Genomic DNA, 19,645 nt, shown 5'->3' on the forward strand with positions numbered 1-19,645 from the left:
ACAATGAAGAACATAACAAAGTCAGTTTGTGTGATTGGCTTGTTTCACAACCTCCTTAGAACGCTGCCAATTTGAGTATATGAAATTGCATTCACCTAAACACGATGCCTAAAGACCCTTAAGTAATTTGATTGTTAAAACACTTACAGTATAGACATTGATCTCCTACTGACACTTGAAGCTTCAGGCTAATGGGAAAAAGAATGAAGATTCTCATCTTAGATAGTCTGGATGGTGAAAATAGAAGTCCAACTAACAAAATGTGTTTTAACCAAATATTATTTTTGAAAATCACTTTCAGAAGGTAATTCTAAGTCTGGAAAATTCTAAATGGAATATCACAAACCTAAAATGTATTGTGTTTACATTTGCTTGTGTCATAATAGTAAAATGATTTTTGAAGTGTCTATAATATAATATACCTTAGAACAAAGTATCAGTGAGGCTAAAGTCGCAAGTTTAAAAATGTGAAGAACCAACTTTAAGTTGCTATTTAAAAGATATCTAATGTTCTTGATTATATGGGCTAGGTTTCTATAAATGTAAAGTTCCATGCAACACCTGCTATTTGGGCAAATACTATGTGGGCAGCTGTCTCAAATATAAGTCTTGAGAAGGGCTAATTGGTCATACTTTTATGGGTCAGTGTAGTGTTCCCCTATAATATAAATATTTGATTCAATATTTTAATATTCAAGTGATTCATTTATATATGTAAATAATTTACATTGGTTTAATTTAAATTTTAATCTGCAAATATGCCCTCTGGAATCAGCCTGATATACCTAGTTGGCTAGTTTTAAAATTTTAAAATTAATTCCAGATTAAATAGATCAATATATTAAATTTTAATAATTATTGAAAAGTATCCAACTAGGAATATCAGGTTCTTTGCAGAGGAAACATTCCAAAAACCACTGCAAACATTGGTATTCTCATTAAAGGCAGTAACAAGAAAAGGATTCCTGTTTGTGATACTATTTGACGTTGCAATCAATCCCTAGCCAGTGCAATGAAAAGAGAAAGGGAACTATGAATATAAATGGAAAAAGAAAAGACAAAATGCTGCTGTATACAGAAGTTATGATTATTTAAATAAACAATCTGGAAAAATCTACAAATCAATTAATAAAATATTTATTATATTCATTATTAAGAGCCTGTTGCTTATAAAATTCAATACCATGAATCACAGAGTTGTTTTGCCATGGCATTTGACTAAGATTTTCTTTGGCCTAAAGGTTGACATGAATCATTCTGTAAAAAATTTATTACTAAGAGTATTAAGCAGTAAGTTTTTATATATGAGCATGGCATGTTAGGACTTTAAATATCCTATCTGAAATTAGACTCGTGAGGCACAGGTCAAGGCATCAGAGTGTGCTTGCATGACTAACTTCAACTATATTTTTTATTCTTTTCAAATCACTGGGAAATTTTTGTGTAATAATTTTGAAATGCCATGAAATCATATCACTGTGAAAGTACACATCATTTCACTTACAAAAAATGGCCCTTTAGAATGGTGGATTTGCAGGAATCAAAACACATGTGAACCAACAATGTCATCAAAAGACATTCATTAACTATTTTATTGTACAGGAGACTCTCCTGTATGTTGTCTGAACATAACTGGGTGCAATCTTTTAAAGCATACCCCTTAAAAATGTTATGTTTAAATAACATATTAACTGGAAGACATGAATAGCAGGAAACATACATAATATAATAATACCTTCACATTAAAATAAAAAGCAACATGGGAGAGCCAAATAAAGACATTACGAAGTGAGGTAAATGCAGGAGCAGGGCAAATCCCACTCTACTTCTGAATAGGAGAAGAAAGGTAATGAAATATGTTTCATTAATCCACTATTTGTGTGACCTTGGGCTTATTACTTAACTTCTCAGTGACTCCATTCTCCATCTGTGAAGAAGGGATAATAGTATTTACTTTGGATAATAGTATTTACTACATAGGGTTGATATGGATTAGTACACTTATAGTGCATATAATAAGTGCAATATAAATGTTAGCCACTCTTCTAATTATTAGATATACTTGTATTATCTACTTGAGTTATTGAAGAAACAAATTGATTGGAGTTGAGAACAATATTGCCCAAAATGGCTAATTCTCCATTGAGACTGAGAGATTACTATTTTCTGGAGTGGGGAGTGGAGAAAAGATTGTACAGAAGTTTCATCTTTTGTGATTAGCAGCATGTTAACTTTACCTTGGTATAACATAGTTTTGGAACACAGGGCATGAATGTGAATAATTAGAAAAAGCATTTGCTACAAACAGCCAGAAAAAAATGAATATATTCATTAACTATATACCATATGCCAAGCACTGTTCTAGCTCTGAGGATGCAACAATACAGTCTTTGCTTTGCTTTCTTAACTTTTGGTAGTTAAACAGTTAAATTAAAAAAACAAAAACAAAAAAAACCCCACTTTTTTTCTTGTGTTATCTTCATCTACAATTTTTCTATCTTCTATTATTTTATCATAACTAATATTTTTAATTCCAGTATTTACTTAACAAATTTATTTATACACAGCTTAATAAGGAAAGGTATTATTTGTCTCTTCTTATACATGAAAAGCACATTTTGAAGGCTGAAAATAAAGGGTTATCTACTTAGAAAGAGCCTTTTTTCCCAACTGTTAAATCGGGCTACTCTGTCATCATTTTCTTGTGGTATTTCAAGTTTCAGATTCTTAATCTTCCACCTTACACTAGGAGCAAGCATTTCTGGCATAACTATTTAATCACTAATATTTATCATCATCTTTCAATTGACTGAGAAAATGACTAAAACAATATAAATCTTCATAAATTATTTGGCAGTTTATTGTTACCTCCTGATTTTATAGTCAAGAACTGTTTGAAGCCAAGCTACAGAATACTCTCAGCAACCTCAGACAATAAACACTTTCTCAAAGCCTATGCGTAGCACAGTTTATAACGCCAGGAAGGGGACGCACTATATATTGATATATCTGATTCTAATTTTAGACTTTTAAAGGTGCTTACATCTAAACACCCTGATTCTGTACTTAGAAGAATTGGTGAATACTCACTTGCCATAGCTAAAACAAAGATAAGGAGGTAAGAATCCTGTTGATTGCCAGTGAAATGCCTTATGAAGGCAATTAGGCCTGTTAGGGCATCATCTTTTGAAAGCACAATAATAAATATCATTTCAGAGGCCACAATAATTATTGTTTTGTGCAGTCTTGCTCCAGAAAACACATCTAACAGATCATCCTCATCAGTTTTTGGGGGTACATTTTGAAGCCAATATATCCAGGAAGAACAACACTCAGAACATATTTTTGTTTAAAATCTGGCTCTGAACGACGTATAAGGAGTGGGCAGAGCATACTTAGGTCCTTTTAAGTAAGAGCTTTGAGGAGCAACACCTTCCCTTAAAGTTATTGGGGCCCAATTTGTAGCTTTTGTGCTTTGGGATCAAGAATTTTATCCATCCAGATTTTTAAGGCAGTTCAAACACTTTTTTTTTTTTTAAAGGAAAGGCTTGCTATAGAACGTCTTTGTTGGAATGAGGCAGCCTCTGTGTCAGTAAGGGTACATGACACTACAATTTTCACGATTTGCATGAATCAGCCTTGCCACTTCATATGCTAATCAGAGCTTATTGCTCTGATGAAAACTTACCTTCATTTAATAGTGATTCTTCCCTCGACACATATGAGACTTCCAAGGAACAGCCACAGTTACACTAGACAGTCAACTGTGTGTTCTTTGTCCTTTGTATGAAATCATCATTCTAGATGGCCAAAAAAAAAAAAAAAGCAAGTTCTCCTTTCTCAAAATATGAGAACGCCCATCTCTATCACATTTCCCTTTTTTCTGTGGCTGCCAAAAGCCCAAGTGTTCAATTATTGTACCTCGTTCATTCTGAGTTCTGATTACCACCACTAGAGGACTACAACTAAAGTTTATTCAGGGTTGCACTTACAGCCTTATCTTGACTGTAGATATATATTTTAACCATACATATATAAAGTATTTCAAGTAGCCTTAAATTTTTGAATGTAAATATATTTCGAGGTATAAATTATAACTAAATACTCCAAAGCAGCGGTTGCCAAGGACCGATTTTGCTGAAGACATTTTATCCATGAGCAGCAGATGGTTTCAGGATGAAACCGTTCTGCCTCAAATCATCAGGCATAAGATTCTCATAAGGGGTGCGCAACCTAGATCCCTTTCACAGGCAGTTCATTAGAGGGTTCGTGCACCTGTGAGAATCTAACGCCATCTCTGATCTGACAGGAGGTGGAGCTCAGGCGGTAATGCTCACTCACCGCCTCCCTCCCCCACCCTCCCCACTCGCCTTCTGCTGTGCGGCCCAGTTTCAGTACCGGTTCATGGCCTGGGGGATGGGGACACTAAGTCTCAGTACGGAACTGAATGGTTCCATGTGTTGTCTACGTGAGGTTTTGAGTCAATGCGTTGAAGATGTTCATTCTTTGAGGTTTTATCTTTGGCAAGTTGTAAATTAGAATTTGTTAAGCGGCTGCTAAATATTGAGTATATCACTTTTGTGTAGTGTAATTTTCTTCTCCATCTCAGCACTGTCTGGGCTCACTGCCTGCTCTAACTCCCTAGCAGCTTTTAAAAGACCTTGGATAAGGGTAAGTCAGCACAGATAAAAACCCACACTTAGTAATGGACAAGTTCTATAGTAAGACTTTCATTGTGCTTAAATTGCTCTGTTGTTCAAACATTATAAAACCTATTTATAACCCCAGGTCTTGTTCTAATGCTCTAACCTTTATTGGTATAATACATGTAATATGATACGAAACAAGACTTTGATTATTTTCAAAACTGTTAATACCAGACATGGAGTGACAATAGCATTATAATTCTGACGACTGTTGAGAAAACACAGCAACTATTTTAGAATTAAAAAAATGAACCTTTTACTTTGGAAAATTTTTAAAAAGTTGGAATCCCCTTGGAATGTGTCAGTATATTTGTGTCAGATGGCATGTTTTAATTTTTGAATTGCCCTGCAAAGTTATGTCAGTTTAACAGTAATCATTAAATGACCAAAAAAAAAAAAAATGACTGACATTGATGAAGAAAGCAATAACTTCGTTTGATTGGAGATTTAGATTTCCTGGGTGTATATCTCAGGCGATAAGAAGTGCTATACTGCTACCATCTATATTTATTAACAAAGCCAAGGCTACTAGCTGCAGTTGACAGGAGTATAGGAAATGTGACTTTAGATGAGTTGGTCTAACCAGATCATACAGTGTTTTGATGTTAGATGTGTTTTTAAAAACTTGGAGCAGCATTTTATTTTCTCAAAGACAGTTAAGTAGAAATAAGAAAACTGTTTGGTAGTCATTCATTTAAATAATTTTGGGGGGTATAATGCATGAGAGAAGTAAAAGAGTTATAGCTTATTCTGAGTGGTTTAATCTAGAAAGTCATTTTTTATCCTTATTATATTGAATCAACCTCAAAATGGTAGAACAATAACCAATTAAGTTAACACTTAGCTTAATGCAAAATAATTACTTCAGGTTAATGGATTTTGCTCTGTTGGGGGAAAATAAAAGCACCCTATAGCAATTGTTATTGACTTAATTTTCTCGATGCCATAGGCCTATATAAAGTAGTCAGCATTTTTGCTTTTGGAGGTAACACATTTTCTCTTGCTTCTAAATTACTAGGTCATGTATTAAATTGCTCAATATACCTATTTTAAAGCACTGGCTACATGCTGAGCAAATTATACTACATACTGAAGATCTGAATCTAGTAATCTATGTTGTTAGACAATTTGAAAGTCTAGAAAAGTTTATTTATGGAAATCTACCAGGGAATTAATTTCTACCCAATTTCAATATTCAAATATTTATTAACTTTACACTAAAATTTCTTCTCTGACATTTAGACATTTTCATTACTGTTATAACAAATTGGGTACAACAACTGTAAAATTTAATTTTTATTATTTAAATTAATTATGCATATAAAAATAAAGGCATATATTATTATAAAATCTTATGTGATATAGTGAGCAGCACTTAATCTAAAACTTAATATTTCTATTGACAACTTAAATAAAAGCATTATATATAAAAAAAAATAAAGAAAAGCCTGCTGCTGTGTATCTTATTTTGTGTTTTCCCTTCACACAGAAAAAAGTATTTTTAAAATCTCATCACTTGCAAGAGCAAATTTACTTTCTTACTGAAAATGATTCACCTGCTTTTTTGTAGTTTAACCTCATACTTGAAAATCTATTTTAGATTTTCTCTGTAGATGATGTGTCTCAGGGTCACTAAATAATATATTTTAACCATAATAATGTTAAATTATGTTTTTCTTACTATTATTTCTGTGATGTGTTTTATGATACTCTTCAGATTTCCTGGAAAATGCTCCCTTATAAACTAATGGCAGTGGTGCAAACTATATTTTGGTATATACCAAACTAGGATATACCAACTAGGATAACTTCAATCACAAATAAGAAAAACAGCTCCTCATTAGATAAACAACAAAAAGGGGGTTTTCTTGGCTTTCATAAATAAAACATTTAAAGGGGTATAATGAGCTCTAAGATTGCCTCCTGCCCGTCCGGTGGCTCATTCATAACCAAGGACTCAGAATCGTTTTTCCTCTTTGCTATGATTTCTGCAGTGCCAGTTTATCCTCATCTGGCTATCCTTGTGGTCCTAGGATCGGAACCACACATTTTCTTGTTCAGAGTCAAAAGAAGGGAACATGTCTGTCCTAGCTTTCCAAAAGAGGATTCAAGTTTGGTGGATTGAACCAGCTTAATTCTCTTGCTCAAACTTAAACCAGCATTACCAAGAGGATGTAATCTGCTGATTGGCTTAAGTCATTTGATAACCTGTCTGGGCCTAGAAGATAAGGAGAGAAGTTCAGCTTTATTGTAATTATGTGAACCTTACTGGAATTATGTGGGGAAACATAGGTACTCTAATGAAAAACCAGGATACTTCCAAGAAAGGAGGATCCTGGGTAGGCACCTACAAATACCACTTCTATAGCTTGGATATTCCATTTTTAAAAAGTCATATGTTTTCTTTTTTTAAAAAAATTTATTTGTCTTCTTTTTAAATTTGTTTACTTTCTCTATGATTTTTAAAATATTCATTTGCTTTCTTATTTTTTGTTTAGAAATCCAAAGACATAAACAACAGAATTATTCTATCATAGCTTAATGGTTTATCAAGGTCTTTGTTAATTTTTGCAAAGTGAAACAGAGAGAGAAAAATGTTTTGGAGTTATGTGAGAGTAAATAAAACATTACTAGCCATCTCAACTTTTCTGTAGAATGGGGTGATGGTAATTCAGCTATTAAATTCAAATATTCAATAAAGGAGAAAAGCACAAATCTAAGTCATCTATAATTGTCAGGAACTAAGGAAAATAAAGCTAAAAGTAAACTTTTAGTCAATCAACAGCTATTTATTGGACACTTACTATGTTCTCAGCACAATGCTGATTTCTATGGAGGATTCCAATCAAATGTAAGAGAAGAAGCTGCTTTTAAGAAGTGTACAGGCTACACACAAAGTCAAGGTGAACACATAAGAAACAAAGACAAGCAACAGAAGACACTGTTGGTACTAAATTATATGGAACAGACTATGTACTAGAAAGGAAGATTTGGAATAGCCTAGATTTTGTTAACGAAAAACTCACAGAGGACTGGAGCCAGGCATAGACTCGTAGATAAGGTCTACAGACAAAATGAAAAGGAAGACTTTGCAGATGGGAAGATTAGTAACAACAATGTGAGGAGGTAGAATTGAGCATGTGAGTGTAGAAATAGTGGTGGGACAAGTTGGTCTGGAGCAACATCACAATATGTATTAAAGGTTTGTTTTCATTATAACTTACTGAGTAAAATGGGGCAAGGATATAAAAGGTCTTGATGTTCAGTTATTGTCTATGAAAACTGATCTCCAGGGCTGGGCGGGGTGGCTCACATCTGTAATACCAGCACTTTGGGAGGCTGAGGTGGGCAGGTCACTTGAGGTCAGGAGTTTGAGACCATCCTGGCCAACATGGTGAAACCCTGTCTCTACTAAAAATACAAAAATTAGCAGGCATGGTGGCACAGGCCTGTAATCCCAGCTAATCAAGAGGCTGAGGCAGGAGAATCACTTGAACCTGGGAGGCGTAGGTTCCAGTGAGCCGAGATCGTGCCACTGCACTCCAGCCTGGGGGACAGAGTGAGACTCCATCTCAAAAAAAAAAAAAAGAAAACTGATCTCCAGTCACAGTCAGTAAAATGACAATGTAGATAAGTAGTTTGTTGAAAATAGATTTTAAGAAGATTAATTCAGGTTGCTGTATAGGATGCACTGGAATGAGTAACTGGAAACATGCAAAATAGTTCAAATGCTTTCTTGGTAATTTATCCATGAGAAGCTGAAAGCAGGGATCATGGTAAACCCAGAGAGAATACAGTATTTTCTTTCTGTTTGCTGGCAATAACCAGACATGGTATAATATCATCTGTGGAATTTGCTGTTAAAACACATGGCAGAATAGTGTAGTTGAAAGAATATGAATTTTGGAATTAGTTAAACATGGGTTCGAATCCCAGCTCCATGTTTTAAGTAATGTGAAACTTCAGGCATGCTTCTTAATCCCTGTGAATGCTAATTTCCTTGAGTCATGTAAAGATACAGTATTTGTTTCAATGGACTGCTGGCATTAAATAACAAATGTAAAGTTCTTAGACTTCTCTCTTCTTACTAACACCACCCAAATTTCTTACCCACTGGAAATAAAAACTGGAAGAATTCCTATGTCTAAGAAAACATTCGAACATTCTTCATCAAGCAGGTCATAGAAATTCCATAATGTCACAAGGCAGAGCTTTCCAGCTCATCACTAGTAAATGGCTTAGGTGAAAGTAAAAGAAAGTTAATTGTCCAATTACTAGATAAAAGTACAGGTGTTCTCTGAAACAATTTTTTTTTTTTTTTTTTTGCGACAGGGTCTTGTTTTCTCATTCAGGCTGGAGTGCAGTGGTGCAATCTCGGCTCACCGCAACCTCTGCTTCCTTGGTTTCAGCAATTATCCTGCCTCAGCCTTTTTGAGTCTCAGGCAATTTGATCCTTATTGAAAAGGGCAGCTGAGGGAGTAAAAAGAGTACTGAGTTTGGATCCCTTTAGGGTTCAGATCTTGGTCTCACCACTTGATGTGTCCTTGGGTGGATAACTGTGAGCGACAGTCTCATTCGTAAAAGGAGCCTAATAGCATAGTTGTGGATATAAAACAGGATGACATAGTAAACACTTGATAAAACTTAACCTCCCCAGAAAGATAGAGGACATTAGTCATCCATTAGTCATTGGATGGTTTAACTATGAACTAATCTTTTAATCATCTTTGGAGAGAGGAAAGTAGTTAAAATAATTTATAATATCCTAACCCTGGCTAAGAATTGTCAACTTCAGATTATCTGAGAAAATGTATATGATACTTTAATTAATAGGATGCCTTCTTAACTATTAATACTAAACAAGTATATAATCATATATTTTGTCCTTTTCCCTTAAATGCTCCCCCAGAGTACACAAAGTAGTCTTTATTTTTGTGACTACAATTAGTACCCACTGGTTTTTTACATCCTTTGCAGCTGTGCATTCACAATATATTTAGGGAAATAATTTGAATCATCCTGACCTTAAAGCTTGGTGACAATTTGGGGATATTTTCCAACTTATCTTTCATAATGCTAATTCCAAGGAAGAAGAAGATGCATAGTATCTGGGATGGGAATTAGAGTAGTATTTCCCAACCAGTGCTAACTGGAGTCTGTGAAGATCCTCCTAGCATGTCGCGGTTAAGGCTGCTGAAGAGTTCTGCTCTGTGAAGAAACTTAAATCTTGACGTTGACCTGCCTGCAAAAGATGGGATGCTTCTTCAAAAGAGGAATTCTACTTACAAAATTTGAACCCAGATCTTTCTGTAACCATTCTTATTTCCTACCATTGGACTTGGTTACGTAACGTATTCAGTATGTTTTCCAGTAAATATAGAGAGTATATAATACTCTCAGAAAACTGGAAATAACACATGGAATTAAGGGTATTGTAAAGATTTAGAGCTGTAGATTTTAGAGGTTCCAGGTAAGATAGCATTTGAAGAGCTAAATGACTACAAAATTTGAAAATAAATGTCTAAGATATGAGTTTCTTTTCCAAACAGAAAGGAAGCATATAAGTTGTAAGAGATGTGGTTGGCAGGGTAGGTGAGGGCCAGATTGTGTAAGACTGTATTAGACTTTATGTTAGTTGGCTATTGCTGCATAACAAATTATCCCCAAACTTAGTGGGGATATTGTTAGCTTAAAACAGCAATAAATATTATCATCACAGTCACTGTGGAGTGGTGGCTTAGTTGTGCAGAGTTTCTCATAAGGTTATAGTGAAGATGTTAACCAGAGCTGAATTCACCTGAAGGCCTTTCTACGGCTAGAGGATTCCATCCAAAGCTGATTCTTTCATGTGTTTGGCATGTTGGTGCTAATTGTTGGTAGAGAGGTCAGTTTCTTCCCCCGTGAGTCCTTCCATAGGCTGCCTCAGTGTCAGCATAACACAGCAACTCATTTCCTTCAGAGAAGATGATCCGAAAGAGACAAGAAGGCAGAAGGGCATTGACTTTTAAACCTTAGCCTCAGAAATATGCACCATCAATTCTGCCATCATCAGTGCATTAGAAGCAAACCACTCAGATGTCCTCCATTCAAGAGGAGGGAAATTTGACTCCACTTTTTGAAGTGAGGAGTGTCAAAAAATTTGCAGGTGTATGTTAAAACCACCACAGGTATAAAAAGGAATTTGAATTCTGTTTTACTTTGTTCATTTATGTAACAAATATTTACTGAACACCTACTATGTGCTAAGCATTTTTATGGGCACTAAATAAAGCCTCTCAGAGAGAGTAACACTTATGTCGAGGCCTGAAAGATGAAGAAGACATGGTAAGAGTTTCCAACATCTCTGCACTTGCTGTATCTGCTCACCTCCTATTCTCTCCTTAACCTCTGTAACTGGCCAGTCTACTTGGTGGTTTCTCAATCTCTGGGTTAAAAATTCCTCAACTATACCTAATGCTAAATGACAAGTTAATGGGTGCAGCACACCAACATGGCACATGTATACATATGTAACAAACCTGCACGTGGTGCACATGTACCCTAAAACTTAAAGTATAATAATAATAAAATTAAAAAAAAAAATAATAAAAAAATAAAATGGGCAAAAATTTAAACAAACAAACAAAAAAATTCCTCTGTAAAATGGTGACATCTGTTTCAGCTGCAACATTTTCATCTAGGAAAATATGGCAGTTTCTTTTAATCATTGAAATATATTTAATAAGCTTAGCAATGTAAGATTGAAAGTAAGAACAAATAAAATGAGTAGTTTACACAGATATTTTATGTAATCATTTGAAATTTCCATAATCAGTTTCTACTCTTGTGATATATTTTAGAGAATGTGATTTAGCTTATGCATAATCTATGAAATTACCTAAGGTCTATCTTTAGCTGAGTGGTAATGTAATGAATTGTAGTTTTCTATATTAAGTTATGGCTAAGAGATCTTTGAAGTTTTTTTTTTTTTTTTTTTTAGTTTTAAGGCCTGTAAGAATTCTTTTCAAGATGCATTCTTGCATTGGCTTTTACCCATGCTAGTAATTTCTCTTACTGTTCTTTCACTATTCATTAGACTCAGGTTTAGAGGACAAAATCCCCCAAGTGAAATATGTGTCTGCAGCAAAGACACTCATACTTCCCCTACAAACACCACATCTTTTGAGAGACAATGGAGCAAGAAGAGAAAAGAACAATAAAGAACTTTCCCCTTTCTCTGTATCTGCCATCCTGATTTCATTTAGACCTCCTAATGTTCTCTCTGATCTGTGTGCATGGGCCATAATATACCTTCTTCACGGAATTAATTGCTCAGTCTTTAGTATTCCAACAGCATTTTATTCATGTTTCTCTTTTGGAAATTATAGTATGTCTGGAGCCTTAAATGATTCTATGTAGATGTATTCTGTGAATTGTCATTTTTTTTACTCTTGAAAGCAGGACCCCCCAGTGCCTAGGAATAATTTTTAGAACAAATCTAATGCTATAAAGACTGTTGAAAATGAAGTAACATTTACTTTTATATTAAGATAAAAGTAATTTTATATGATCACTCTTTTTAAGCCAACCAAGTGTAAGGGAAGAATAAAGTTATGCGTGCCAGGAAAATTAAGGCTGAAAAGTTAAGATTCTTTAAAATTAATAATAATGACAATGCTTAGAGTTGAAGTTCTTGTTCAAAACATTGGTGTTAAACCATTCATTACCTTGTATATCAACAGTATTTTTCTCTGTATAATTTCTTTGAAATGACTTACAAATATCAATAAATTTACTTGCTTTAAAGATTTTCCAAAAGCTTCATTCAATCTACATCTGATATGTAAAAATATAAATATTAGCTTTTGCACATTCAATTTGTCAAGACAATCCAATTACCAAAAGGAATTTTCACCGCTGGCTAAAACCTGATTACTGGTTTATAGTCATATTACTAATGTAAATAGGAAGATATTTTTGTAATAAGTGTTTGAATTCCCTAAAATACAGTGTGATTTCTACATTTGGAGAAAAGCATTATAGCTGTTTAATAAACCTGAGAAATATTATCAATGACTGATAAATAATACAGACTGAATGCACTGCTTGTCTTCCTAATCATGAAGCAGAGTATAAATAAATGAAGAGTAAATTATATTTTAAAATACTAAGATCGTATTAATACTTGTAATTCTCACTTCTTGGGATTTAACAAAAACCTGCTTTCCACTCTTCTGGACTATAGTCTGGCCTCCGTTTTCCAATGTATCCTCCCCATTCCTCGCCAAGTAATATCTTTAAAAAGCAAATGTGTCTGTGTCAAACCCCTGTACAAAAACCAATTCCTTGCAAGGCTTTCAGAATAAAATTCAGATTCCTCAGCAAGGCAGACAGGGACTGATCCCTGCCTATCTAAGCTGCTTCTCCCCAGTAACAATGCATTAATTATAAGTTTCCGTATGTCTTGTGTTGTCTCATTGCAAGGTGTTCCTTCTCTTTCAAATACCTTTCCTGCTTCTTTGTCTTCAGTGTCTTCCAGCTGTTACTCCCAGTAACTTCCTTCAGATATCATTTCCTTATCTAGTTGAATTATGGGTCTTTCATCTGTGTTCTCTTTATATCCAACACATAATTTAAAAAAACTAATTATATAGGTGTTCACTAAACTGTAATACAGAATTTTGCTAACTTGTCCATCTCAGTCTCTGGGCTGTGAATTCTCAAAACAGGAAACTTGAATTTTGTCTCTGAATCATTAAAGCTGAACATAATGCCTAGCAGTGAAAAGTCACCAAACATATTTTTGTTGAGTAAATATAATGAATAACAAATAATTCATAGTTTTCTATGAACAGGAGTAATGTTCAAAATATTTAATAACCAGTTGCTAGGGGCACCTGTTGGTCACACCAGAACTACTGTAACAACTGGTAATGCTGTACTTATTTCACCCACCCAGTATCAGCCTGGGCTGTGGATATCTTTGACTTTTTTATACCAAAAAGGAGAAAATGCATCTATTTTCATACCTACATGCAACCAGAGACTTTTTAGAAACACACAGAGACATAAGGTGTTGGAAGGCACCTGGATGCATATACACAGAAGCCAATACAGTTGTGTTCTTAAGCTATTAATATGTGATGATAAATGCTTTCCTATAAAGTTTACAGTGGTGTTAAAGTGCTGCCATGCCTTGTCCTAATTACCCAGAGGCATGTTTCACATTCTCCAGTGGGCTATTTTTTGTTGTTAAATACCAGTAAGTTAAGAGAGAATAATTTCCACATTCTAAGGACCTGTAGTAAATCTTTATTGCCTTACTTCACATGTTTTGTAACAATAAACAACCCTCCGATCTCCCAACCAAAGCTTCCTTCATCTTTTATGTACACTATTGCAAAGGGTACTGCAGGAGCTGATTGACAACCTACTTCCATTCTTGTCTCCTAGCACCCCAAGCCAAGGCATCTGTTTTCACCAGAATGAACTTTCTAAAATGCAAATGTGATTATGGTACTTCCTACCAAAATACATTCAACTTTTCTGTATCACCTACAACAAACTTTTCAAGGCAATTTAAAAAATGTGCTTTTAAAAAAAATGCTCATTTTTGGGCTTTGCACATGGAGACTCCAATTCAGTAGGGATGAGATGGTAGAGTGGTACCTAGGCACTCTTAAAAGCTTTTACAGGAGATTCTATCACGCAGCCAGGCTGAGGAAAATTCATTCACAGGATGGGGTCCTAATACCATTACAGGGAAGAGACTATTCGGTAACTGCCACCTGCCTGTCACTCCTAGATCACTTATTAGCTGCAAGACTTTGGCTTAATTACGTAGGTATTTGAGCCTCAGCTGCCTCAGTTTGAATGAGGACAATAGTACAAATGTTGCAGCACTATTCTAAGTATTAGATACAGTATTAGGTCATTTATCATCCAAACTGAGGCACTATTAATGATTACTTCAGGATACTGTGATAAACTTGAGCTGTCCCAGACAAACCAGGGCACTATAATTTGAGGAGATACATTCAAAGCATTTTTTTACAGTGGATATAACAGAAGCTCAATAAGTCACTTTCATTTTTATCATTCTTCACATTTGCTCCCCTATTCTGCTGGAAGCTGTAGCACACCAAGGTTATGGTGCAAGGCACACATGTGATGTTTGTGAAATGCTCTAACCAAGATCTTGAATGTTTGTCCATCATTACTCTTCTCCCCATATACTTGATACTTTCTTCCTTGATTTTTTTGTTTTGCTTTAACTTTTTATTTCTATAGGTTTTAAGGGAACAGGTGGTGTTTAGTTACATGAATAAGTTCTTTGGTGGTGATTTCTAAGATTTTGGTGCACCCATCACCCGGGCAGTATACACTGTGCCCAATTTGTAGTCTTTATCACTCAGCTCCCTCCCATCCTTTTCCCCCAAGTCCCCAAAGTCCATTGTATCATTCTTATGCCTTTGCATCCTCATAGCTTAGCTCTCCCTAAGAGTGAGAACATACGATGTTTAGTTTTCCATTCCTGAGTTTCTTCACTTAGACTAATGGTCTCCAATTCCATCTAGGTTGCTGTGAATGCCATTATTTTGTTCCTTTTTATGGCTGGGTATTAGTACATGGTATATACACATACCACAATTTCTTTAACCACTCATTGATCGATGGGCATTTGGGGTGGTTCCATATTTTTGCAACTGTGAATTGTGCTGCTATAAACATGTATGTGCAAGTATCTTTTTTGTATAATGACTTCTTTTCCTCTGGGTAGATGCCCAGTAGTCTCCCTTGATATTTTTTATAAACCTTGATATTCCCCTCCTTTTTTCCACTTTAGCTCATCTCTTTGTAGGTCCCAGGACAAGGAATGCAAAAGAGACCTGCTTGCAATATATTTTTTTAAAATTAAAAACTACATATCAAGCTAAAAAATGGTTAAGTATCTCCTACTTTGACAGGTAAATCATGACAGGTCCAAAATTAGACATCCTGGAATGCTTGGAGTTGCACATAGGACTGTGATGAGGGCAATGCCAATCCCAGGGGCCTACCACACAGTCCCTTTTCTACTCCTATCCCTGACTCCATCTGCGTGACAGGGGCATCACATGTAAGGGTGTGGACACACCAACCTGCACATATTCAAGCTTTGTTCATCTCCCACTTTTACCTTCCCTAGCAAACAACTTGAAAGGTGTGTATTATATACCTGTTGCTACTGTAACAAATTACTACAACACCAGTGGCTTGAAACAACACAGATTTATTCTTTTTTAGTATTGGAAATTAGTCTTACAGAACTAAAACCAAGATGTTGGCATTGCTGTTTCCTTCTGGAGTCTCTAGGTGAGAATCCCTTTCCTTGCCTTTTTCAGCTTCTAACGCTGCATTCTTGGATCATGGCCCTGTCTGCCATCTCCAAAGCCAGCAGCGTAGCATCTTCTCTCCTCTTTGCCTTCTGTCTTGCTCTTGTAAAGACCCCAGTGATTACATAGAGCCTGTTTGGATAATCCAGAATAACCTCCTTATCTCAAACTTTTTAACTTCACATCTACAGAGTTCCTTTTGCCAAATTAGGTAGCATTTACAGGTTCCAGAGATTAGGATGTGGACATATGTGGGGGCCATCATTCTGCCTCCCAAAGGGTGCGCATACCAATGGACACTTGAGAGGATGAACCCAAGGAAGAAGTGTGAGTGAGCACTGGAGCCACACTTGGGAACATGTAGGCAGGGATTCTGGTAATGGAGGAGCTGTGGGGTCATGGTGAGCATGTCCTCTTGGCCCTCAGGATTCTTTGCCCTGCCCAGCCAGAGGAGGTCCCTCTAAAGCTCAGGACCCAGGGCAGGGTCCTTTCTCAGGCAGGGACCTCAGCATGGTACATCTCCTTTCTCCTGATGATCTGGCGACCTCTGCCTGATTCCCTTTCTCTTGATCTATCTACAAGACTGTTAGAGGAAAGCATGTTAGCAAATTGTTTTACTCTATTAAAAGTTCTTTTTCTCTTATTTTCATCCCTGCCTTTTGCTTGTCATGAAAGAGCCCCATTCCACACCCACTCATTGTTTTTAACCATCCTCACTGGCTTTCCCTTCCTTTGAATCTCTAATTCTATCCTTCCGCCACCTCTTCAGTGTTCTTAAAATACATAAGATTTCACCTGCTTGCTGTGTTTTTTTAAAAAATATGCTATCCAGCTAGCAAGTTATTCGTGAATCCTACAACATTGTTAATTCATTCCTCTTATATTTCTTTTTTAGTTCTAAATTTTCCTCCAACATTTGAAGCCTGAAGATTTTCTTCTATAATCTAATTTAAAATCACTCTACTTGGTCTACTTGTATACTCTGTCTTTATATTTTGCTGGATGTTGGCCATTTTAGGTAATGTTTCCACACTTATACAATGTATACAGAAGAATTTTTATTTCCAAAAACGTATCTTTAAAAAATGTTTTCTCCCTGTAGTCCCAGCTACTCAGGAGGCTGAGGCAGGAGAATCGCTTGAACCTGGGAGGCGGAGGTTGCAGTGAGCCAAGATTGCACCACTGCACTCCAGCCTGGGTGACAGAGCGAGACTCCATCTCGAAAAAAAAAAAAAGTTTTCTCCTCTTTTAAGTTTTTAAAAATCTCTGAACGCTGATCTGTGTTTTTACTTATTCTCATTAATGCATGGAAAGTTTAAGGAATCATCTATGTTTAAGGTCTGACATGGTTTTGAGAGCTTATGAATTATTTCACAAGAAGGTTTTGTAGGTTTTTTCCTTAATGAGACATTACATATTCCTAAGGCTCTGATGAAAAGAAAATTTGCCCATTCAAATTTAATTTTAAACTCATGTTATACAATTTCAGTGATTTTTAAAATCTATGCCTATAATAATGTTATAATATCATCATAGTGTGTGCTCCATTAGGGTGCATGTGTCTGTCTTATGTATCACTGTAGCTCAGCGATAGCCTAGCCACCAGTGGCTGTATTTTAGTAAATAACTGTGTAAGTGAATGTGAGAATGAATGATAGAATTTCAAAATGGCTTTAAAAAACAATATAAAGATGTTCCATATAAACCATGCTGCCTCAATCACAACACTGAAATACAGACTTTTATATTTTCTTTTTTTTTTTTCTTTTTTTTTGAGACGGGGTCTCTGTCACCCAGGCTGGAGTGCAGTGGCGCGATCTCGGCTCACTGCAATCTCCGCCTCCCGGATTCAAGCAATTCTCCTGCCTCAGCCTCCTGAGTAGCTGGGATTACAGGCATGTGCCACCATGCCCAGCTAATTTTTTTTGTATTTTTAGTAGAGATGGGGTTTCACCATATTGGCCAGGCTGGTCTCGAACTCTTGACCTTGTGATCCACCCACCTCGACCTCCGAAAGTGCTGGGATTACAGGCGTGAGCCACCACACCCAGCCACGACTTTTACATTTTCAATCAAATTTGTAGTCTCTCCTAGCCTATTCTGCTATGAGTAGTAAATTACTTCACTAAAGGTGCTAACTAAACTCTGTATATTCAAGATAACCATGGTCTGTTTAAATAGTTTATGAATGATAAATACAGAAGATGTTATATAGATGTTATTTTATAAAGATGCTATATATAACGATAATTCCATATGTTATGAACTTATACAGATACTGAGATACCAAATATGCTAAAGACACTAAGATTTTTTTTTTTTTTTTTTTTTGAGACAGTCTCATTCTGTCACCCAGGCTGGAGTGCAATGACCTGATCTCGGCTCACTGCAACCTCCGTTTCCCAAGTTCAAGTGATTTTCCTGCCTCAGCCTACCAAGTAGCTGGGATTACAGGCATGTGCCATCACGCCCGGCTAATTTTTGTATTTTTAGTAGAGATGGGGTTTCACCATTGTCCAGGCAGGTCTCGAACTCCTGACCTTGTGATCCACCCGCCTCGGCCTCCCAAAGTTCTGGGATTACCAGCATGAGCCACTGAGCCTGGCCACTAAGATATCTTTAACACAGTGTTAGCTGATGAGAAATGTGACTCTCTGGTACTGAAATGAAGACAGGAAATGAGGGAAACTATCTTCCTTAGCTCTTTTTCCTCATTGCTTTAGGAATTGTGTATGGGGCTTGGTTCACTGCCGTTTTGTCTAGCTTTATGATGGTAAATATGTGTATAATTTATTCAGTATGAAAGTATTTTATATAGTTTCACTATGTCAAAGGTTTGCTTCCTAGTGTTCTCTCTTATACAAATGATTGAAGATGTCTTTTTTTATTGCTTGTCTTCAGAATGGCTTTACTCCTTTATACATGGCTGCCCAAGAGAATCACATTGATGTTGTAAAATATTTGCTGGAAAATGGAGCTAATCAGAGCACTGCTACAGAGGTAAGACTGTCAGCCCTAAAGCCTTGAATTCTTTGATCTTAATGTCCATATTCTTTATATCAGGCTGCAGATAATCTCCATTACTTTGTCTAAAATATGCTAGGAATGTTCATGTTACTATTATAATCGCAACAGTGGCTGTGAACAAATGACTCAGGCTTGTGCACAGAGTTCCATCAGTTTATGCCTTCATTTTGGATTCGTGTCTATTTATTCTTACATAAAATCAGGCTTCCATTAATTTTCCATCCTCTAACCTTTTGGGAGGTTTGTACCATTCTAAAATTCGATTACAGTAAATTCTACTCATCTCTTTTCACCAATACTTTATCTTTGTTAGGATCCAATACAATTCCTTAAAGGAACAATTTTTTTTACCATCAGAAATAATTCATAAGTATCTGTGTTAGCACAGTTTCATGAGGAATGTCACTAAAAAAAACCCTGTACCTTATTGAAGCACAAATTATGACACACGGTTGTGTGACTGATTATGGCAACAACTGAATAGAATGTTCAAAATCAGTCTAGTTTTAAAGAGTTCCAGGACATCTGGATATAGGAAGTGGGAGTGGGCAAGGACCC

The 19,645-nt window shown here is 35.8% G+C and overlaps 1 protein-coding gene across 39 annotated transcripts in view; it reads left to right on the forward strand.

Annotated features, from left to right (window-relative positions):
- The window catches only part of ANK2 (ankyrin 2), a 683,465-nt gene that overhangs the window by 514,133 nt on the left and 149,687 nt on the right, over nucleotides 1-19,645 (forward strand). For all 39 annotated transcript variants that reach the window (XM_054554375.2, XM_063723590.1, XM_063723596.1 and 36 more), the window contains one exon: nucleotides 18,962-19,060. In XM_054554375.2, coding sequence (XP_054410350.1) covers nucleotides 18,962-19,060 — 99 coding nt within the window. The remainder of the gene's footprint in view (nucleotides 1-18,961; nucleotides 19,061-19,645) is intronic.

This window comes from Pongo abelii, chromosome 3 (genome assembly GCF_028885655.2).
Source record: "Pongo abelii isolate AG06213 chromosome 3, NHGRI_mPonAbe1-v2.0_pri, whole genome shotgun sequence".
Classification (NCBI taxonomy): Eukaryota; Metazoa; Chordata; class Mammalia; order Primates; family Hominidae; genus Pongo; species Pongo abelii.